The sequence below is a fragment of the Phyllopteryx taeniolatus genome, chromosome 21 (genome assembly GCF_024500385.1).
Source record: "Phyllopteryx taeniolatus isolate TA_2022b chromosome 21, UOR_Ptae_1.2, whole genome shotgun sequence".
Taxonomy (NCBI): Eukaryota; Metazoa; Chordata; class Actinopteri; order Syngnathiformes; family Syngnathidae; genus Phyllopteryx; species Phyllopteryx taeniolatus.
The window spans coordinates 7,573,697-7,596,135 of NC_084522.1; the positions used below are offsets into that span (position 1 = coordinate 7,573,697).

The 22,439-nt window shown below is 39.3% G+C and overlaps 1 protein-coding gene across 5 annotated transcripts in view; it reads right to left on the bottom strand.

Annotated features, from left to right (window-relative positions):
• col22a1 (collagen, type XXII, alpha 1) overlaps positions 1-22,439 on the bottom strand; it is a 39,759-nt gene that overhangs the window by 2,398 nt on the left and 14,922 nt on the right. For 2 of the 5 annotated variants that reach the window (XM_061759621.1, XM_061759620.1), the window contains exons 9-63: positions 22,057-22,173; positions 21,928-21,972; positions 21,777-21,839; positions 21,590-21,628; positions 19,217-19,270; positions 19,067-19,120; positions 18,942-18,995; positions 18,379-18,432; positions 18,251-18,286; positions 16,337-16,390; positions 16,196-16,249; positions 15,798-15,833; positions 15,634-15,663; positions 15,157-15,210; positions 14,995-15,048; positions 13,900-13,953; positions 13,617-13,670; positions 13,471-13,524; positions 13,341-13,394; positions 12,042-12,095; positions 11,902-11,946; positions 11,736-11,798; positions 11,527-11,580; positions 11,362-11,403; positions 11,238-11,270; positions 11,006-11,059; positions 10,394-10,447; positions 10,241-10,294; positions 10,093-10,146; positions 9,925-9,978; positions 9,141-9,245; positions 8,450-8,494; positions 7,854-7,931; positions 7,730-7,765; positions 7,542-7,595; positions 7,383-7,427; positions 7,213-7,248; positions 7,016-7,129; positions 6,650-6,703; positions 5,718-5,771; positions 5,590-5,643; positions 5,435-5,488; positions 5,228-5,281; positions 5,046-5,099; positions 4,866-4,919; positions 4,736-4,780; positions 3,804-3,857; positions 3,207-3,260; positions 3,045-3,098; positions 1,174-1,245; positions 1,066-1,101; positions 933-977; positions 681-860; positions 523-589; positions 256-438 (exon numbers count right to left, since the gene is read on the bottom strand). In XM_061759621.1, the coding sequence (XP_061615605.1) occupies positions 256-438; positions 523-589; positions 681-860; positions 933-977; positions 1,066-1,101; positions 1,174-1,245; positions 3,045-3,098; positions 3,207-3,260; positions 3,804-3,857; positions 4,736-4,780; positions 4,866-4,919; positions 5,046-5,099; positions 5,228-5,281; positions 5,435-5,488; positions 5,590-5,643; positions 5,718-5,771; positions 6,650-6,703; positions 7,016-7,129; positions 7,213-7,248; positions 7,383-7,427; positions 7,542-7,595; positions 7,730-7,765; positions 7,854-7,931; positions 8,450-8,494; positions 9,141-9,245; positions 9,925-9,978; positions 10,093-10,146; positions 10,241-10,294; positions 10,394-10,447; positions 11,006-11,059; positions 11,238-11,270; positions 11,362-11,403; positions 11,527-11,580; positions 11,736-11,798; positions 11,902-11,946; positions 12,042-12,095; positions 13,341-13,394; positions 13,471-13,524; positions 13,617-13,670; positions 13,900-13,953; positions 14,995-15,048; positions 15,157-15,210; positions 15,634-15,663; positions 15,798-15,833; positions 16,196-16,249; positions 16,337-16,390; positions 18,251-18,286; positions 18,379-18,432; positions 18,942-18,995; positions 19,067-19,120; positions 19,217-19,270; positions 21,590-21,628; positions 21,777-21,839; positions 21,928-21,972; positions 22,057-22,173 (3,256 nt within the window). The remainder of the gene's footprint in view (positions 1-255; positions 439-522; positions 590-680; positions 861-932; positions 978-1,065; positions 1,102-1,173; positions 1,246-3,044; positions 3,099-3,206; positions 3,261-3,803; positions 3,858-4,735; positions 4,781-4,865; positions 4,920-5,045; positions 5,100-5,227; positions 5,282-5,434; positions 5,489-5,589; positions 5,644-5,717; positions 5,772-6,649; positions 6,704-7,015; positions 7,130-7,212; positions 7,249-7,382; positions 7,428-7,541; positions 7,596-7,729; positions 7,766-7,853; positions 7,932-8,449; positions 8,495-9,140; positions 9,246-9,924; positions 9,979-10,092; positions 10,147-10,240; positions 10,295-10,393; positions 10,448-11,005; positions 11,060-11,237; positions 11,271-11,361; positions 11,404-11,526; positions 11,581-11,735; positions 11,799-11,901; positions 11,947-12,041; positions 12,096-13,340; positions 13,395-13,470; positions 13,525-13,616; positions 13,671-13,899; positions 13,954-14,994; positions 15,049-15,156; positions 15,211-15,633; positions 15,664-15,797; positions 15,834-16,195; positions 16,250-16,336; positions 16,391-18,250; positions 18,287-18,378; positions 18,433-18,941; positions 18,996-19,066; positions 19,121-19,216; positions 19,271-21,589; positions 21,629-21,776; positions 21,840-21,927; positions 21,973-22,056; positions 22,174-22,439) is intronic. The other 3 variants (XM_061759622.1, XM_061759623.1, XM_061759624.1) reach the window with 3 other exon arrangements.

Sequence of the window (22,439 nt, forward strand, 5' to 3'; positions counted from 1 at the left end):
TGCTTGAAACTAAAATGGCAAACTTCCTGTCTCTTTTCGGGCAAGGCTTTATGAACCGTTTTATAAACCCCAAATGCTTTGGGGGTGAAAGGCAGACTACACACTGGATTGGTCACCAATCAATCATAGGGAACACTGAGACAGATGACCATTGACAGCTGAGATCACTCATGGGAAACGATCACATGGTGGCTGCACAAAAGTCAACCATGTGAACTTGCCTATACATTCGTTAAAAAGCAATGAGTGTTCTACCTTTAGGGCCCATGGGTCCCCTCACTCCTTCGCCTCCATTCAGTCCAGGTATTCCCGGTTCACCAGGTGGGCCAGTTCGTCCAGGGTTGCCGTCTTTACCTGAAGGGCCGGGTGGTCCTGGGCGTCCTACCGAACTCTTCACGTGGGCTGGTTGCATCTGAGCCATGAGGTAGGCCAATTTGGCTGGAAGCACAAAAGAAACACTTCTAAGTAACACTTCTTGGCTCTTCAGACATGATGAGAACCCCAGCAGAACTGCTGCCTCACCGTCCAGTTGCTTAGCCAGTTCCTCCTGAATGAGCCTTCTCATCTGCTCCAGTGATGCCGACTCCCCCTGGTCAGATGTTGATGATGCCGCATGACTGAATTGTTTGCATCACCTCATTCATGCATACGGAAATCGTTTTATAGGGAGAGGAACCCACCCTCGGGCCTGGGATTCCAGGGTTCCCAGAAGGTCCTTGTGGCCCAGGAGATCCCATTTCACCAGGTGGTCCTGACATGCCCATCATCCCAGTGTGGCCCTTTCTGCCGGGTGGTCCTGTGTTTCCTGGCATACCTGGTTCTCCTGATTGTCCTTTATCTCCTTTCATGCCTGAGTCACCCTGAATTAGATAAGAACATTTGAATGTTGTGTTTGTGTGTAGAACCTCATCCTTGTACATCCCGGTACCTACTTTTGCCCCGTGGAGGCCACGATCACCCACTCGGCCTGGCATTCCCTACAAGACCCCAAAGATGTAAAAAAACAAACTTGCAATACCAGAATGCACTGTACATTAAATAATATAAGGTATTTATGTTAGCTACCTGTTTCCCTTCTGGACCAGTTGGACCATGTGGACCCTGGAAATCAGGATACATGTCAACATTGGAGAGGTTTAGATTTGGAAATATTTTTAACCAACGAACACTTACTGCAGGCCCTTTAGGTCCACTGAAGCCCGGTAATCCTGGACTTCCGGGCTCGCCTCTTTCCCCTCGCATCCCCTGAGTGGCAAAGACATGGCTGTTCATCACACACAAAATACTGCTTCCCGTACTTAAGTGTACTCCAAAAACCCTGCTCCTTAGAGAGGATTCAGCGAGATTAACATTTAGCTTAGCGTTCTTATCACCATGGTGCAGTACCGTGGATCAAAATCTCATAAAGCAATCTTTTCTGTGTGGTTTACTATCTAGAATGGATTTAAAACATTTATAAGGGCCAAGGACCAGCGTGGATTATTCAGTATTTGCAGAAATGACAGAACATTGGATTTACGTGGCAACATTCAACGTTTACTGAATGAAGAAAAGTGTTGACAATTGGGGTTATTACACTATCCTGCCTTTTCACTACTACACTTTCTCCTCATTTAAACCTCTCAGTTTCCTTCCTTCTTCTCTTCTCGAGGCCATTTCTGATTATCTGCTCCCTCTGCTGACTGATGTAGCTCCCATCCGATCTGCCCGCCCACCACCTCTTCCCAGGAAACCATTTATCAGCCTGAGGACCTGCAGTCTCCCTCCATCCGCACTCCAGTGTTTGTGGCCTGGTCCTTGTATCACCCTGCACTCCTTACACAAGTGCACTGATATCATTTGAGTGTGAAATCACTCAATTACACGGAGAGCAGAGGCTTCACAAGCTTGAAGAGGACTCGGGAGGCACTTTGAAGAGACAGGTGTCTGCAAGTAAGCAACAGTCACTGAGCGAGTCATCTGTCTACATTGAGGTGGTTTAGTTTAAGAGGTACATTGTAAAAATGAACAATGGGAATTCAACTTTAAAGCCAAAGGAAATAATTTAAAGTTATTTTCCCCATTCTAGCATGAAGGTTTGCTTTCATGCTATCCCTGCCAAGTTTGAACATGAGAAATCATGTTCAGTTAGTTAGTTAGTTACCACCCTTTTGCATGGGTTGTGGACAGGTACTACAAACAAATTATAGCATAATAATTCCGACTATTCCTACTGTTACAATTGTTTTTGTCTGCAGCTATCATTTTCTAAAAAGAAAACAAACTATTGATGTTGCACTTTCATAAAAAGAGAGCAGTGCCAAGATATATATTTTTATAGTAATATAAACATCCAGCTACAGTCTGTTCATCCTCAATTTCTTAATAAGGTGCTCTGAAATGCACTTTAAACATTTAAGCGCGAGTAGTTATGTTTAAAAACATGATAGTCAAATGTTTTCCAAGGCTATTTTTTGAACAATACATGTTCTTTATTGTTTCCAACTTCTATAAGTGAGTCGCATCTTAGTGAAAATAGAAAATGCGGGTTCCACGGTGCCAACAGTTGATAACCAATCACTAAAACTGCTCAACCAATTCCCACTAAAGCCAGTCAAACATTTGTGTTTATTCTGGGTCTTTTAAAAAAAAAAAAATAAAAAAAAATAATAATATTTTTTCTATTTTATTTACTTTTAATTCATGTAAAATATGTTTATATAAAGGCCTTTAAATTATATCATATGTGAACCTTCTGGATCATTTTCCCTGATGTTCCATCGCAATCATTTTCTAGCAACTAACTTAAAAAAATAAACCTGACAACTCATCTCCGAGATGAAGCAATACTTCACGTGCCCTCGGCATGCTCCCTTTCGGCAAACGTGTGTTTTCCTGTTTTTTCTTCTATTTATTGCCAAGCAACATAACATCACCATCAGTCAAAGTTGTTATCGTGACAGTGTGGCTCTTTGCAGACCTTGATATTGTTGTTACAGAATATTTTTCCTTTTTTTTTTTTTAAATAGAGCTGGCATAGTGTGAAGTTGCGACAGATAACTCACTGGAGTTCCTGGGAGACCTGCTTTGCCCGACGGCCCCGGTTCACCCTGCTTTCCCTGAGAGGGAAAGAAACAAAGAGAGAGGAAGTGATGAACTCATTTCCATATATCAATAAATCTTTCTTCTTGACATGACACTGTGCTGAGTCGTGCGTTCATGCTCACTGTCTCTCCTCTTGGTCCAACAAGTCCCTCTGGTCCTGGAGGCCCCTTTGGACCCTGCCATCACGAAACAAGAGTTTAGAAATACAGTATACACATGGAAGAATAAACGTGCTCTGGCCTTTACACGTGAATGCAGATAGTGTAAATGTTTGTTCCCTCTTGACGGTAAATAGGACAAAACTGTCACAATGTAGAAAGCTCTTACAGTGTAATATTTTAAACTGTTACACAGTAAAATATAGCGATGATTAAAGGTTATTCTGGCACTCTGCTCCAAGCTTGTTTTAGTCATTGGTGGGCTTAATTCCAGGAGACGAAGGGAAGAAATGCTGCACCCTGAAGAATGTTTTATGTAGTTTTAACAGTCCAGGACTTTCTACGGTGCAATATTTATGTCTACAATACAGCGTCTACAATACAGCGTGAGAGGATTTATTCATTCATTGTAGGCTTTTCAAGCGTCCTACTTTATTTTTGTTGTAAGGAAATAAAGCACCTTCTCTATGCTTCTATAGTTGATATATGCGTGAACAAAACAGACAAGTCATGAGCGTTACATACTTACTTTATTAAACAATGTTAATAAACACACTGTACCTCCTTGCCAGGTTTGCCATCCCTTCCAGGTAATCCAGGCTTTCCATCTTCTCCCTGTTTGACACATGATATAACAGCTTAAAGGACTTGTATGCTATATATGACATAAGATGTAAATAATAAATACATGAGAATGTGAGCATGAACTTGATAAATTTGATATGTATTGCACTTCTTTCCGAGTTCAATCTTGTTGTAATTTGACAATGAGATTGAGATATTAGCTATATCTATCCATAAACTAGTTTATGGGTCATTTTTGCAGTTGTCCTAGTTTGCAGAAATTATTATCAAAATTGTAGTTTTTAACATGCATGTTTTTAGAGGACGAAATGGCTTCATTGGTCTAAAATGACACAATTTTTTATTAATTATTATTAATAATTAATTAAGTATTAGCCTCAAAGGAGCATTAAAAATATTTATTTTATTTGGACATCACATTGCTTTAAGTGTTTTCGCACAAGTGCTAATTCTCAATACTAGTCCACAGGAGGCTTATGAGAATGAAGTAATAATAGTCAGAGAAAAAAAGTTGTATTTCATCCAGAAGAAAAAAAAAAAGGATAAAATTGGAATTTTGATGAGGAAAGTATGACACCAAGAGTTGACAATATCTTCTTTTAGGGAATGAAAGATACTTGGTGCTTCATCATATATAATGTGTTTGTCATGCTGTCAGAAGCATCTCATTAGCCATGATGTCCACCAGCCAGAGGCTGAGCTGTATTTATTTACCAAATGGAAGTGACGAGTATGCGAGGCAGTTACAATTCCTGTCCCTTACTGCAAATGTTCTGTTTAGGGACTCAGTAAAACTCTATACAGTACAGGAAAATCTAAATTGGAAACTACACTGTTACCGTTATATACTGTAATTCACTTATACACTGTGAAATACAGTGTAGCTCACTCATGATCGCTTCGCTTACCTTTGACCCGGGAGAACCATGTTCTCCTCTGTGGCCCTTGAAGCCCTGAGCAGGAAGAGATGCAGTCGTGAACTGGCAGCAGCTGCCTTAAGTGGTTTTTACATTTGTTAAGTTTATGGAGGCTACTTACTGGGAGTCCCCGGAGCCCAGGATTTCCTAGTGGTCCGGGTTCACCTTGTTTGCCCTTGTATCAAAAAATAAATAAATAAATAAAAAAATAAAAAAAAAAAACTCAAATGTAAGCATCACAGCATCCATCAGGTGAAATAAAATGAGGCTTTTTTTTTTTTTTTTTTTTTTTTTTACTTACTGGTTCTCCTTGTTCACCTTGTATGCCGTCTTTTCCGATTTTTCCAGGTGGACCCTGCAGGTGAGTGGAATGTATTGTGATTATGCAGTACTACAATATTTTTATCCAATTAAGGGCATTATGACCACACTGCAGTTGAACGTATATACGTTGTACTTTGGATGCTGCACAATTATTCTTACGATCAAGCCAGGAAGACCCGGAGGACCCTGAATCCCTTTGAGACCCTCTTTGCCCTGTTAAAAACAAACAGACAGAATCATTGAAAAGATAAAGTGAGCAATAGAAACCGCAACTATTAAAGTGTGACCCATATGATAGAGAGGAGGTTTGTAGACTAATGACACGTGGCTTTTATAAGTGGGAAAGTGCAAGACTTCTGGCCTGACCTTTTCTCCAGGGGGTCCTTGGGGACCAGGAGGACCAGGTTGTCCATCATTACCCTGAACACGAACACAATGTTATTTAAATAAAGTAAATATGCTCTGTTTCGGAGACTATTTGAAGCATGCTTTATGGGTAAAAATGTAAAAGAGCAATTCACCGCTGTGCCCATCATTCCAGCAGGTCCGGGGTGGCCTGGAGGTCCAGGGTGACCCTATGAAATGAAGAAGAAATTATTAATACATAACATATGCCAAATATTGATGAAATCAATGTTTGTTTCTCTACCTTTTCTCCTTTATCTCCTGGCATTCCAGAAGTTCCTTGCTCACCTTTAAGTCCCTGTGGGGGTAAATTAATAAACTTCATATTATAATTTGAGGATGAATAATTTTCTGCAAATAAATGACTTGGTAGCTTTGTTGGGCGATGAAGAAGTGCTGCTTCCACGAGTGAAAATACAATCATTCCTTGCACTGTTTTCATGTGCACTCGCTACTTTCTTCACACTCTGGGCAAGTCTTGGTCAGTCGCCTTGTCACAAACCCCTAGCTTCGCTCGTCGTCGTCATGCTAACGAAAGGCCTACTTGGCATTGGCCTCACAGTAGAGGGGGTTCAGTGAGGAGTGGCTTATTTGCATGAGACAGGAAATGCATATAAAAATGCATATATGTCGCATTTAAGTTTCAGGAATTATCCGAAAATGGTAAAACTTTTTAAAGTGGAGTATCAATGACAAGATTTTTTTTTTTAATGAAAATAAAAATCCCAAAATACTAATCAATAGGGAAAAGTGTACCATTTTCAATATAGTTTGCTGTTGATGTAATATACAGTGTTTTACAATGTGTTGTTACCTGGGGGGGAAAAAAAACAAAAAAAACATTGACAGCGGAAATAAATTGACTGTTGCAACTCATTCACTGCCATTGACGGATTTAGAAGTCAAATATACACGTTAATTGGGAGGGCTGGCAGTGAATTGGAAAAATAAAGACATAATTTCAAAAAAAAAATCTGAATGTTTTTTCCCAGGGTCCCTTTAGAATAAAACTTCTTTTTTTTTCTTAAAATCTGATGATGTAATATCTTCAACATAACATAAAATTATAGTTTGGGCTGTTAATTGAACAAGCAAAAAACAAACAAACAAACCAACAAAAAATATTAATTAGCATCTGTGTCAGCAACAAGGAAAAGCGTTACTGTGCTAACTTGCCTTTCCACCGTCAGCCCCGGGTGGTCCTTGAGGTCCCGGTAGTCCTGGTGCGCCCTGTAATGACACAACAGACAATCAGTCTTCGTCTTGGAAGACTAAGTGTGCCCTAATTGCTCACTACTGCCCCCGGAGGAGGCCCTACTAATGATGCAGACTGTGTTTGGGCGTACGTTGATCGATGAGAACACATTAGTAACTTGGACCTCATGCCTTGTTTTAGGCGTAATGAATACACAAACACCCACGCCCGCGCCCACAAACACACACACACACACACACACACACACACACACACACTCGATTGACTTTACATTAGGGGAGAGGTGATATTAACGACAATCCAGAATACAAATGACTTTGCCCTACTTGGTAGCCATCTTGACCATCTTTCCCAGGAGATCCATGTTGTCCTTTGTCACCTGGCAGTCCCGGGAGACCAGCTGGCCCAGGCGGACCCGCTGGGCAGTCAGAGCAGATGTCCTAAAAGATGCAAAAAAAAGGCTTCTACTGTATGATCTCGGCATAACTATTTATTTTATCTCGAAACAAGCAGCGGAGCTTACCTTAAGTTTTATGTCAGAAAGGTCTGCTGCTTTTCCCTAGAGAAGATGACCATAAAGTATCAAACTCATTTGCAGGATGCCCAGTGGGATACATTGTGGTTATCTAGGACCATGTATTAAAAGAAAAACAAAATGTTACATGCTTTAGAGGTCATTCTATCCATACATACAGGCTCTCCAGGTGATCCCTTCTCTCCCGGCCTTCCTGGTAGTCCCTAATTAGTGGTGGATTACATGTACAATACTATATTTTAAACCCCACGGAGTCCAAATTTTTTTATCAAATGTATGTATTCGTATAAACAAGACAGTGCCGTGTTTGGACTCACATTATGTCCTGGGGGGCCATCGGGACCTGCAATGCCAGGTAGACCCCTCAAGCCCTGAAAATCAGTGAAAATAAATAAAAATAAAAATTACGTGTAAGTAGGTACATACATTTTTTGAAATGCATAAATAAAATTACATAATAATAAAATACAATAAATATACATAGAATACATAAAAATAAACATACAGGAGTTCCAGGATTCCCATTATTTCCAGGAGGGCCCTGTAAAAAGACCAAAACAGTAATTGCAGAAATGTTCTAAATGCAAACAGCACAGTATGGTGGAAGTGGCCTGTACAGGTGATCATACCTGAGGTCCGGTTTTGCCTTCCCCTGGGGAGCCCCTGTCCCCTGGTACGCCTGGCTCTCCTCTCGCCCCCGGGGGGCCCTGAGGGACATAAACCAAGCTAATTGCATATTCCTCATCCTAAATTATGAGAATTTATCATGAATGTTTTGGTCTGTTTTGTGCATTGAATATCAGAATCTGTCTCGGAAAACAATGAATTGTTCATTTTACTGTTACAGTGGTGCGAGTTGATTTGCCACCAGGGGGCAGTTTGATACAGACATGCACGAAGAAGAGTTTCACAACTGTAGTAATATCCGCAGTTCTTCACAGGGGATAAATAATATATGCCTGTGAGAACAGTTATATTGTTGGTCTACATGTGTTGCTGCACTGTGTTCAAATATCCGTCATTTGAAGGGTTATAACAACGCAACATTGATGCTAGTTTTGTCAGCCCATTATGGCATTTTGTGAGTTAGTATTAAGCCAGCGGACTTTTGTATGAGGCAAATTTAACTACTTCTGTACAAGGCTAAAGATAGTTAACTGTTCGTACCGTATCTCCATTTTTTTCCCTCTTTCTCACATTAGCACACAAAGAAAAATCCCATTACCTTCAGTCCTGGGGGTCCTTCATTTCCCCGTGATCCTGGTTCTCCCTGTCATGTCACAAAGTACATCAATTAAACATCTTAGACACACAAACACCTCATTTAAACCTCTTAAGGCTGAATCATTAGGCATTAGAAAGTGTGTACGAGTTCATTCTTTATGGACATAAATGGCAACAGCGAGGCCTTGGGGCCACACCTGGCTGTTGTAAAAAAAAAAGAAGAAATAAAAGAAAAACTAAGCGTGCTTCCTGTTGGCCCGCGCCTCGTCAGCAGCTCTGAGCTGGGAAAAAAAAAGGAACACGTTAGGCAGCAGCACAATATGTGCTGACTCAGTCTCGTTGTGTTGTGTTGTGCTGTGGTTCAACAAGTATGCCACACGGTGCATGTTTACAAGCACAATATGTGTGGAAGAAAAGACACTTTTTTTGCTAGAGTTAAAGAGAGTAAAAAGCTGTTATTAAAACATTTACAAATCAATACAGATTGAATGATCATTTAATATTTCCTGTCACTTCATACACTAATACAAATAGAACACATTTCATTCAAGGGTAATGACTGCAAACACTTGAATTAACACTATAAAGAAAAACTGTAATAATCCATCCATCCATTTGCAATGCCGCTTATCCTGTTGAGAGTCGTGGGTACTGTAAGGTGTAATATGTGCATTTTATAATGGGTTCCTTACAGTTAGTCCATCTTTTCCTTTCCCTGTTGGTCCTTGGGGTCCAATCAAACCAGGCTCTCCAGGTGGTCCTCGTTGACCTGCTTGCCCTGGTTTGCCTGACTCTCCCTAAAAAATAAATAAATAAATAAAGTTGGTGGTACATTAAAACAAGAGCACTTAGTACTATGTTGTCTTAATAATATACTGTTGTTGTTGTTAGTAATAGTAGTCTTAGTATTATGATGATGTCTTACAATTATTTCTAACCAGTAAACAAAAAAATATAGTCATAAAATACAAATAATAATAAAACAAAATAGTATTTAATATGTCACGAACAACAACAACATACTACTACTACTACTACTACTACTACTAATAATAATAATAATAATGTTAATGCAATAAACCATGCAAAATTCAGTTGCTTGATTTATAATACCGTCTGTGTTTATTATATAATATTTATAATATTTTACAATTATTGTATTTATATTGCCAATAACTTTATTATTATTATTATTATTATTATTGTAATATTAGAATTATCAAAGTATAGGCATTTATCATTATTTTACGACATTTACGACAATAATAATAATAACTCATTTGGCTGCTTGAAAATATAAATAGCAATTTTAAATATATAACTTATTTTTTTTAAAAAGGTATGTTTCAACATAACCATTTTACCAATTTAAAAATACAATTTAAATACCCTATACAATACTGTACTGTATTTAGAGTCTATTTTCTTCCCGCATATAAACGTATCATTAAACCATGTGAAAATAAACTGGGGGACCTTGTCTCCTCTCTCTCCAGCTGGACCAGGAGGCCCAGTGATGCCTGGTATGCCCTTAAAAAAAAAACGAAAAAAAAAACATTGTGTCATCAAAAAAAAAAAAAAAAAAAAAAAAAACTGACATTGTGAACTTGTGTTTAGTCACACAAATTGTACATGTAGACGTACCACGTTGCCCGGTAGCCCGCGAGGCCCTTGAGGACCAGCTACACCAGGAGGCCCCTGGAGCAAACACATTAGTGGTTACTATACTATTTACTCACTCAACGATTATTAGGCTTCTTACGGTGAATCACTTTAAATCCATGAAACTCACTGGGTCCCCAACACGTCCTGTCTCTCCTTGAAGTCCTATGTCTCCTTTTGGACCCTACAAAGAAGAAAGGTCAAGTCAAATACGATCAATTGATTGATTGATTAATTGATCTATGTAATTATTGCTCTTATGTCTTTACTAGCACAGTCTTACCGCTAGTCCAGGTGGACCCTTAAGGCCTTGCTCCCCAGGTAATCCCCTCGGGCCCTTCAGACGAAGCATATTCAAGAGCACATTTGATCACATTTGTTGTTTCTCTTTTCTTAATTTTTTTGGACTGTTTTTTCTCTTTTTTTAAGACACCACTTCAATAAAGCTCTTTTCATTAAAAAAAATCAAAATTAAAATGGTAAAAAAAAATTATATATATGTAATGTCCATAAACGAAAAATGAAGGATGGAGGAGTAAAGCATTCATTTAAGGTTATGTACGACATGTTTTCTATGTTGATACCGTATTTATTTTTACACAGATATTAATGAGCTATGATATATTACCATTAATATCTAAAAATTATATTATAATATGAGACAAGTTGAGAAACTTAAAACAAATTATTATTATTTTTAAATGGTAAGCATCTCAGCCCTCCTGCTTGTGTACGGTACAGATTGAGAATATTCTTATTGTATCTCTACCGACATCTAGTGGATTTCTGTGCACATTGCCACATGTAGTTTGTCTCCATTTAAAGGAATCTGACAAATGTATTATTTTTAGAAAGTTATGAAATATAAACATTTATATTGAAAAAAAAATCCCACCATTTCTCCAGTTTGTCCTTGGTCCCCCTTTTCTCCTTTTTCTCCTGTTTTTCCCTACAAGTTACAACAAAGTCAATATGCGTGAGTTTAAATGAACATATCAGGGAAGCGTTATAAGGATTACCACATGAATGTTTCATTATTATTTTCATAATTTGTTATATATTTTATATATGTTAAGGACTTTGTTTAATATTTTTCATTGACATTGTTTTGTTGCGAGTCAACTTACTGGTTCACCCGGCTCAGGAATGACACTTGCCACCTGTAAAGCAAAAATATTCCCAATATGTGTGACATACTGGAGTAGTAATACTATTTAGACATTTTTGTGTGTTATTATTAATGTAATTTACATTTCCAGGCACACCGGGCAGTCCCCTGGCTCCTACTTCACCCTAAAGACAGCAGGAGATGATTATATTCTTAATTTAATGACAGCAAGATAAACATTATTTAGACGTTGATGAACCGATGAAAGGTTAAGCAATGACATTTTTTTGTTTTTTTTGGTGTTTTACCTTGTCACCCTTTTCACCTTTTGGCCCGAATGGTCCCTCTTGTCCCCTGTCACCCTAATAAATGAAATAAAACAGAGTAAATCCTTTCAAAAATATAAATTCAAACCTGGGAAGTTTCACCAATGTTTAATTGAATAACAAATGAAGTGTTAGAAGCAAATAAATATTCCATCAAAGAAAATGCAAATAAATGTGTTTTTCATACATACAGGACTTCCCCTCTCTCCTCTTGTTCCATCAGCACCAGCTACACCAGGAGGGCCAGCCAATCCCTGTAAAAAAAAAATATAATAATTATAATAATAATAAAAAGTAATAATAATTTCTGATCTCCACAAACAAAAACTATTGAAAGAAAGTCATCGGTCCACTCACTCGCTCTCCCGGAGGTCCTCTTGGTCCTGGAGGCCCATCATCTCCCTATATGAGATTTACCGGTACATTTAAAAAAAATAAAAATAAAAAAAAAAGCCACTCGCTGTGTTTGCAATTGAGATGCAGAGTCGTCACAGTACCTTTGGTCCAGCCTTGCCAGGAAAACCATCTGCTCCACGTTCTCCTCTGGGCCCCTTTAGAGACATCATACTTTTAGTAGGATGTTAGGTAGTACTTCCAAAAACTTGATTCACATACTGTATGCCAGGTGTGCTTTGCAGGTAATCTAACACTAAATAAAAAAATATTAACTTGTTCTAATAGGACTTTAATATAATGATATATTATATCTGTTACCAAATATGGTTCCCTAATTCAGTAGACGGTACCATATACGGTTCCTTATGTCAACATAAGTTACTAATATGGTTCCTTATTTCGGTGTCGGGTACCAAATATGGTTCCTTACTTATGTGTAAGTTACCAATTATGGTTTGTTACATCAATTTGTTACCAAATATGATTCCTTATTTCAGTATAAGGTGCCCCTGGAGGTGGGGCTCGAAGGCGAGCACCTGGCGGCCGGGCCTGCACCCATGGTGCCCGGCCGGGCACAGCCCGAAAGGGTAACGTGTGTCCCCCTTCCCATGGGCTCACCATCTGTGGGAGGGGCCATAGGGGTCAGGTGCAGTGCGAGCTGGGTTGGCGATCCGATCTCCGACTACAGAAGCTGGCGCTAGGGACGTGGAATGTCAACTCTCGGGCAGGGAAGGAGCCATAGCTGGTGAGTGAGGTCGAGAAGTTCCGACTAGCTATAGTCGGACTCGCCTCCACACACAGCTGACGGTCATCCGAGAGGATCTCAGAGTAGAGCCGCTGCTCATCCACATCGAGAGGAGCCAGATGAGGTGGCTTGGGCATCTGATTCAGATGCCTCCCCGGTGAGGTGTTCCGGGCACGTCCCACCGGGAGGAGACCCCGGGGATGACCCAGGACACGCTTGAGAGACTACGTCTTTCGGCTGGCCTGGGAACGCCTCGGGATCCCCCCGGAAGAGCTGGATGAAGTGGCTGGGGAGAGGAAAGTCTGGACGTCCCTGCTAAAGCTACTGCCCCCGCGACCCGACCTAGGATAAGCAGTAGAAAATGGATGGATGGAGTATAATGTGCCAAATATGATTCCTTACTTTACTGTAACTTTTCTTCCTTCAGTGTTAGCAAATACGGTTTCATTTTTGTGTTTATTCTTTTTTAAATATGGCTTCTAATTTCAGTGTTATGTACAAAATACTTTATGGTTCCTGACTTCAGTGTAGGTTACCAAATATGGTTCTTTACATTAGTTTGCAACCAAATACGGTTTCTAATTTTAGTGTCAGGTAGCAAAGCATAAGTTTAATTTGGTTTCTTGCCTTGCAAAAGATTTTAAATGATACTAACCATAGCACCATCATTTCCAGGAAGACCATCCAGCCCATCTTTACCAGGAAGGCCCTTTGGAAGTTCATAGATGGAAGACATTCAGTGACATGTTGGTTTAATTAATTTCAATAATTGAAGTTCAACTCACAGGCTTTCCGGGCTCGCCAGGTTTGCCGGAAAATCCAATTTCACCTGGCAGGCCCTTTATTATGAAAGAGGGAAATTATTAAACAACCAAGTCAGGTATGTGTCTCATTAATAATACATAAATACATGTGATTATATTTTACTTACAGGTGGTCCAGTGTTACCATTGTTGCCTGGCGGTCCTGGTGGACCCTGCGGACCCTGCAAAATAAACATTTACAGCCTGAATAACAGTTACAAGTGAAAGCCTGCAAACCAATTTTTTTGGCACAATCTGCAAAGTTCATTTGCATTTTCAACGCCGCCCCCGAGAGAAGCAAGTCATTTTTTTATTCTACTTTGAATTATTGTGCAGTCCACACTGTTAAAATATGTAATACATTTTCAGTGTTCTTGCTCATTGCTTAATGAAAAATGAACACATTCTTACGATCGGTCCGGGGAGTCCATCTAGACCAGGCAATCCACTTTCACCTTTCTTTCCCTAGAAGACAAATTAAGAGGAAAAAAAGGTAAAGATGAAAAAATATGTTTCTGCTGTAAAAGTGTACATTTGATTATAAACCACATTAGCAGCTACAACAGTTGATTGTAACATATTTGCGTATATGTGAAGTTAACAACTGTCAGTGGTCTACAATACTGTTTAAAAAAAAAAAAGTACTTATTAAGTACCACCATCATGATTAAAATACAGCATTGTAGCAGGCCTAATTGTTCATCACAAACCTTATTTCAAAAAGCATATTTTATATCGATGTAAACTACTGTAACAGTGTGCTTAAATATAGGAGGAGAAGCTGTAATTAAATAAAGATTCAGTTAAAATGTATTGCAAATAAATTTTAAATACAAATTGTATCTAAATATAAAAAAAAAAAAAAAAAAGAAATGTACAAAAAAAGTTAAATACAATTGAACTGTAATTAGTCAGGAATTATTTTGCATACCACTAGAGGGAACCAGCGTACCACATATTCAGGATCACTAGATGAAGTCTCTTGTCTTCGTTCATATTTTGGAAGTAACTATTGTCAGTGTTTTAGCAGAAAACCACTGGGACCTAACATCGGGTGGGTGGGTGCTACATAAAAGCAACATACTGCTCGTTAATTAGCACAAAGAATTAATGTTGAAGCTTTCTAAATTGTCTCACTGTGCTACGATTCATTTAGCAACGAGATTAAACGCTGCCAGCAGACACGGGCCATATGGTTGGTTCGCTGGAGAACATCTCAGGAGAGAAAAAAAATCATCCAGCCAGAGCTCTCAAGGTTGTTTGTTTGTTTGCTAGCAGTTATCTTATTTCCCTTGTGGGGCATGGCCTCAGAATGAAACAGTCGGTGAATTTATCAATTTTGGATGCAATTTTGGTGCAGATTTGGATGACGGTGCCGATTCGGGATTCACAGTGAACATTGTGAGATTTTTTTTTTTCTCGCTGAAAAAAAATTGATGAATATTAATAAAAAACTAAACAAAATGAAATACGTGGGACCTTGGCCAATAAAAACACAATTCCTACCCTTTGACCAAACTCCCCAGGCTCCCCTGGTATTCCCTGTTGCCCGGGAGGCCCCTTTGGAGCAGAAGACATAGTTACATTGGTGACATGATGAACGCCATCACACTGCATGCATCTGAACATTCGCCCATAACAGCAGAAAGAAAAGCAATAAAACCTTACAGGCGGTCCGAGTGGGCCATCAGCCCCTGGAGGTCCCGGAAAGCCAATCTCTCCCTGAAAATATGCAAAGGATGAACATTGATTTGCACATTTGAATGAAAATACAACAACTTCACCTTGTTCACATTTTGTTATGTTACAGCAGGATTCCAAAATGGAATAAACACCCCCACACACACACCTTAAAATTCTATAGATAATGCACCAAAAAGAAAAGGCAAATTTTGTAATTTTTTTTTTTTAAAGATTTATTGGGGTTTTTTTGTGTTAAAAATAGAAAACTTATTTTGTCATTATGGGGCATTTTTTGTGGAAATTAATCAACTTTGATGGACATTATGTCATAATTGAAAATATTCATCATATTTTTAGGTCTTGTTTTTGTATCCAGGTTCATATTTGACAGAGAACCTGCGAAGCCTTTCATAGGCGTACAAATAACATGTTTATTAAGGTAATATTATACTAGCAACTCACCTTTTCTCCCCTTAGGCCCTCTTTATGATACTGGGGAAGGGGAAAAAAATAAGACAATTACGGTGACAAACCCTGCTAAAGGCACACACAAAAAAAAAAAAAATCGAAAATGTGTTTATCATCTGTTTTTTTTGTTGTCTTTTGGGGGGAGGGGCGGTACTTACCACATCACCAGGTAATCCGGGAATTCCTTGTTCCCCCTGTGACACAGTTCCCACACAAGAAAAAAGAACAAATCAAAACTAACAATTCTTAAATTTCCTCAGGTGACATGATAACGAGTAGTTAACAATAACTGCAGTCGTAAAGGGCAATTTGTGTGTGTGTGTGTGTGTGTGTGTGTGTGCGCGTGTCTGCCTGCATGCACATGGGCGTTGCGAGACGCAATATGATGAAGAAAGTCACTAATTGCAGGCGTGCTGACTTTTGATGGTACAAAAAGAGAGAGAGAGGAATGTCTGGAGTATTTACACGCATGCTTTTGAAAATGGATTATACCTTTATGATTTATACATGTGTGTGATAACATTTTTATTGATGGAGTGGGGGGGGCATACTCTACCTTATCACCTTTTACCCCACTAGCCCCGGGCAAGCCAGCCTGTCCCCTTAAGCCCTTAACAATTTGAGAGAAAAATATTATGATTATTACTGCATTATAGCAACGAGAAACAAACTTTCCACATCTTTGTTGACAACTTACATCTTTGCCATGAATGCCAGGTTTTCCAGGTAATCCGTCCAAACCGCGCTCTCCCTAAAAAGAGAGGAGCTTTCAAATATTTGCCATGAAAATAACTTATACCCCTCTGAAATTATTAAAATGAAGTGGCAATTTAAATTTGTTTTCATAAAAAGTTACAAGAGCCAAAAATTATTCATATCCAGTTCATGCCATGAACTGAATATTCAATTAAATTATCCAATTTTTGGTCTGAAAATTACTTTTTTTTTTTTTTAAATGTTTGCTACAAATAATGTATCTTTGTTCATCTATCTCAGCCAGCGATTTCTAATGACAGGAAGAACAGTTAAATGCTATCCCATTGAATAGTAGTATGTACAATTAACTTAGTGTTTATAGCCATGGCCATTCATTCAACAGAATAAGTCATGGCTAGAACAAATCAGCTCCACTCTGAGGAAGTAAATTTGTGACTAACTTGAAATGACTTCAGTATTTTAGTGTATGTAATTGACAGTTTTATTTGGTGGTGTGCCATAAGATTTTTTGTTTTTTCTTTTTTTTTTAATGTGAAATATGGGCCTTGGCTCCAGAAAGTTTGTGAAACACTGCTCTAGATTATGATGGAAATTACAAATATTCTTTAAAATTGCCTTTAGGGTTAAGTATTGGGTCTCAGCAAAATTGGCAGGGATTTTCAATATGTGACAAATAATAATTCCCTTTGTCATCCTAATGAGTTTGATTCAATGTTTTTACCTTCAAAGGGCTTATTGTTGTTTTAAGGGAGTGTACTGTCAAATATAGTGTTCTCTACTCGTGGAAGATAGGCACCAAGCTCTGAAAATCAGACAGGTAAATGACACCTCCCTACAAAGGTTTTAAATTGCCTATGGATATCACAAAGTGGTGGCAAAGCACTACACGAAGCTGATCAACTCACTTCAAAATAGTTCCTTGGCACCAAAATGCCGCAAGATGGGAGCAAAGCGCTACGTGACGCTTGTCAACACATTACAGCATACAGTACAGTTTTTTCTTGGCACCAAGAGGCCTCAAGATGGCACCAGAGTAATACTTTAATATTAGACAAAGCTTTGGCCTAAGCACAAAAATTTGCTGGGGAAAACTGTACTGTATTAATTTTACATAGGGATTGTAGATTACTGCTTATTATAAATACTTGTGTGTGATGATTTTGTAAATGTCAATCATCAAATCTGTGGCTACTGGTTTGATACTGTTGCGTTGACATTCGCTCCATAAGTAAAATGGCCTTTTCAAATTCAAATGAAGCACTAGAGCAGTCGTTCCGCAGAGAGAGAGGAGAATAGAGGTCAGGTAAGTGATTTTGTCTCTTCATCACTTTCACGTGTACTTGTCCAATTTTGAAGCCCCCAGGAAATTGCCAGATTGCACTTTGAGCAAAATTAAGCGGAACGTGACAGTTTGCTTGTCTGTTGATGGATGCAATGTGGCATTGAGGTGTTCCAGTTGTTTGAGGAAGTTCTAGACAGCAACAAAGCGTTTTGGGTTTTGGGAATTAGGTGCATTGGAGCCAAAACAAGCCCCCACATGAGAACCAGACGGGAAGTGGGGAGAGTGAATCAAAGAAGTCACATCTGTTTGGGCAATTTTATGTCCATCGGTTTGCGCTTCTCACTGAGAGGAAGGGTCACTGTTGTCCTCAGGCATGACCACATAATGTGCAAATCATCATTTGACAGTTTTCCTGACATTTTGTAGAGTTTAACAAAATGCACACTGTGGTCCAAATCAGGATTGATAAACCATGGCAGAGGTATGCACTTCACTGAATGCCATTGTAATTCATTTGGAAAATCGTTGTTGTTATTTAAAATGTTTTAATTACTCATCTTGAAGGAATATTCAGTTTTCCCGTAAAAGTGAAGCGCGTTACAAATCACTCACGCTTTGTCCTGTTGATCCTTTTTCTCCCTCGTCACCCTATGAAGGAGTGAAGCAATGTTTACAATATAGTTAGAAAAAAAACAAAGCTCATTATCATAATTCAACATTGAGTGTATGCAGACACTTACAGTGACACCTTTTGGTCCCGGTCTTCCTGCATAGCCTGCATCGCCTTGAATGCCCTACATTGTACAGCAACATAACATTAGGATATATTAGTTGTCAATGTTAGATTCAATATTACTGACACAGATACATATAATATTAAAAAACAACTGCAGAGTATGCCTAAGCATCAACCTATTTTTATAATAGTTCTTTTAGTTCTTATTTTTTATAGTTCCCCCATTAGGGTCACGGGTGTGCGAGGGCCTATCCCCGCTGACTTTGTGCAAGAGGCAGGGTACACTCGGGACTGATCGCCAGGGCAATTACAAACAACAATACAATCCATCATCAGATTAAAACAGTTAGTTGCTTAAAAAAAAAAAAAATCTGGGTTTTTTTTTTTTTTGCTTCGGTGAAAAATTGACATCTCGCCCCCCCCAAAGGACTATTTTTGTGAAAATGAAGTTCCTCGACTCACTTCGAATTGTTTCCATAGCACCATACAGCAAATATGAAGGCGTTTACTGTATTACAATATTGTAATCACTGTGAATGGATTTTATAGTCGAAGCGAATCACCCACCTTTTCTCCAACCAGACCAGGAAGTCCTGGATTCCCAGTGCGCCCAGCCTCTCCCTGTCAAAACAATGACAAAGAACTGTACAGATTTCATTTCATTCTCAAAATAAAATCACACAAGTATTTACTTTGTCGCCTTTGTCTCCAGATAGACCATCGATACCGGGAACACTGCCGGCTCCCTGTTAGATCATTAAAAGAACAAAGTCAGGACCAGTTGCGACTGTTTGGATTCAGAAACCAAATCCGCTAAGAGTCCAGGTTCAGGAGTGCCAGACCTTCTCTCCTTTTTTTCCGGGGGCACCTGTCAGCCCTATGCTGCCTCTATCACCCTGTTAAAACAAAGTATTTGTTATTTACGTGGCGCGAGGGGCCACACTTGAGCATGCAGGGCGGCACGGCGTGTTGTCACAACCTGTTAGCGCCACAAAAGAAGTTTTTGTCTCTTGGTTGGTTAGGTGGTTCATGTTGTACACACAGAGTTAGACACACACAGACAAAAGTGGCCATCATTTGATTAGGACACACAATTGTTGTATTAAGAGGTATTCTTCTTCACCAATCTGCTCGGTAAATGGTCAAAGCCAACAATCGTAAATGTTAAACCTGTTGGATATTTACGATTGTAAATCCATATATGTGGGGTCATCCCTAAGTTCAACCGATCCACAGACGCTATGATTGTGACGTCAACTGGAATGACAGACAAAAAAAGTGGGGGACACACATACCGATAATCGGGCTAAATTTGAGTATTTTCCATCTCTTGCGATCAAAGTCTGCAAAATTCTGACTATCGAATGATTCTTAATATTATCCTGTAGTGTGGGGTGCGTTTAGAGTTCATTATCCTCCCTGATCTGCTTGGAAAAATGGTTGTGACCCAGAACCGTAAATACTAAACCTGTTCAATATATACGATCATAAAAGGGAACAATAGCCAATAAGAAGAGCGACTTGTGTTGAGTGTGTTGATAATGAGTCCCCCAAGTCATTCACCTCAATAAAAATGACATGGAGAAGATTTTACATCTGCAATGTTTTTGCCTGAGACGCTACCGTTAGCCTAGCATCTTGTATTTCTTCTTCTACTTTTCGACTTTTTCTTCTTCTTCTTTGTATTTTCCGGCATGCTGGATGTCATGTGGTACCATGCTACCAGTCTTGGTACTATGATTTCCGGTGGATATATCGTTGTGTGCGCGGTGTACTGTGTTGGTCAACGTGAATACGCCACACACTATAAGAGCAGAAAGCTTGCAGATTTATTTTTTTTTCCTCATGGTGTAGGATTTCTCACAAAAAACCTGAATGCGTGTGCCCCTCTTTAGACCGAATCTTTAAGATTGTTCACCGTCTGGCGCAGCAGGAACTTGAACCTGACACTAAGACGTTTTGGAGGAATAACGCGGTACCTTTTGTCTAAACTTCGTTCCGAGGTGATTTATTGGATATTGAACCCTGTTAGGTCTTGTCGTACTTTCAAGAGGTTCTTTGGGATATGGTCCGCGGCACTTAACAGATCACGTGGAACAAGAAGTACAAGATTTTAGTAGAAAAACTCAAATAAATGTCTTTTAAATTTCCCTGTGATTGATCTATAATAAACCAATTGAACATGTCATGGTTCTGCTGTCGTTCTATCAGGGACGTACATACGGAATTTGAACACACGTCATTTCTTTCCTCCCAGACATTAGGATGAAGACCGTCTCCGCTGACAGGAGACATTACTTAAAACAACATTGCTTCACAGGGGAATTGCCCTTGTGAGTGAGTCACTGGAAGGTGCAATTAGAGGCAGTGAAAGTGGGATGAATTGACTTTCACCCCATGCAACTCAACGACATGAATTTGCAGTTGTTGTTTTTTTAAAACAGCAGTGCAGCGCTGGTTTTTGTCACAATTTTTTGCGATTTAAGCAACAAATTGCACCCAGCTATGGCAGGAAACTAAAAAAAGAAGAAGAATTCATGCATAAATGAACAGGGATGCTGGGGCGTAAAAGGGGATTTCTTACAGTGGCAAGAAATAATTGAAAATTCATTTTCATTTCATTTTCTGTCATTAAAAGGAATTAAGTGAAAATAATATATATAATCTCAGGAGAATTTAGCAGGGAATTTTACAAAATATAAAGCCAACACAGTGGCGGTTGTTTTGCTTGTTCTTTGGCTTTTTGTTACTCTTACATAAAGCAACAAGACTCATATTCAAATCAATAAGGCTCCAATGTCCCCAAGTGCATGTGTTTTGCTTTTTCTTTGACTTTTTACGACACTTACATTAGTTAAGCAGACTCATATTTAAAACAAGACTCAGCGTTTTTGCTTTTTCTTTGTTTTTTTTGTGAATAAATAAATAAAAAATGTAAACAATAAGAATCCCGTGACTCCATAGTAACTCTTTAATTTTTAGCTTTTTCTTTGGCTTTTTTTTTTTTTTTAATGCTCATGTGAAGTAAGCAGACTTCAGTCTGCAACGTCGCCAAGTCTGCCTTTTGCTTTTTCTTTGACTTTTTGCAACGCGCATATTGATCCATCTGTTTAGTAGAAGTTTAGCAATTCATGCAGTTAACGAGTATGCACGCTCATATGCAAATAGAGTGGTTAATAAGGCCCACGCAGAGCATCAGCGACAGGTTTACTTACCTTCTCACCTCTATCAACTCTAACAGAGATGACTTTGCCCTGCAAATAATTAATCAACAGGGATTAATTATTATCGAGGCTGGCAGAAAGCCAGAAGAGACTACAGAAGGCAAGCATGCGGTCTGAAATGACTTGTGTTTGCTATTATAAGTCCAATAGTTCTCCGTTTAATTGTGTTTTTCCATACACTTTCTCCTTTTTCTCCTTTGAGGCCCGACAGACCGGTGGCACCTCGAGGGCCGGCATCGCCCTGTAAAAGTAACCCACACAAGTAAAACGATACCGTAAACGTGTGTCATTGTCTAACAAAGTGCAGCTAAGAGCTAGCGGTAGAAGACCTTTTCACCCCTGAGACCTGCACGGCCGGGTGCACCAGCCTCTCCCTGCGAGGAATGACAAGCCGTTAAAGAAAAAAAACAATGTGGGAATACAGGTCAGGAGGAGGAAGAGAACAAAAAGTCATTCACCTTGTCTCCACCAGGACAGGAGCAGTTGGCTTGGGGTCCCCTTTGCTGCTCCACTGTGGTGGGTGTCGGAGTGGGGATCGCGATTGGAGGAGCCTCAGTAACTACCTTCTTAGGGCACTAGAATGATACACATGTACAGTAAGGACAATATATTCTTCACATCACACAATATTATTATTTATCCATCCGTCTTCGATACCATTTGTGCTCATTAGGGTTGCGGGGTGAGTTGAAGTCTATCCCAGCTGACTGAGTGAGTGGGAATGAGGGAGGAAGCCGGCATACCCAGAGAAAACCCACGCAAGCACGTGAAGAACTTGCAAACTCCAAGTGATTCAGACCAAAAACCTCTCAACTGTAAGGCAGACGTGCTGACCACCAAA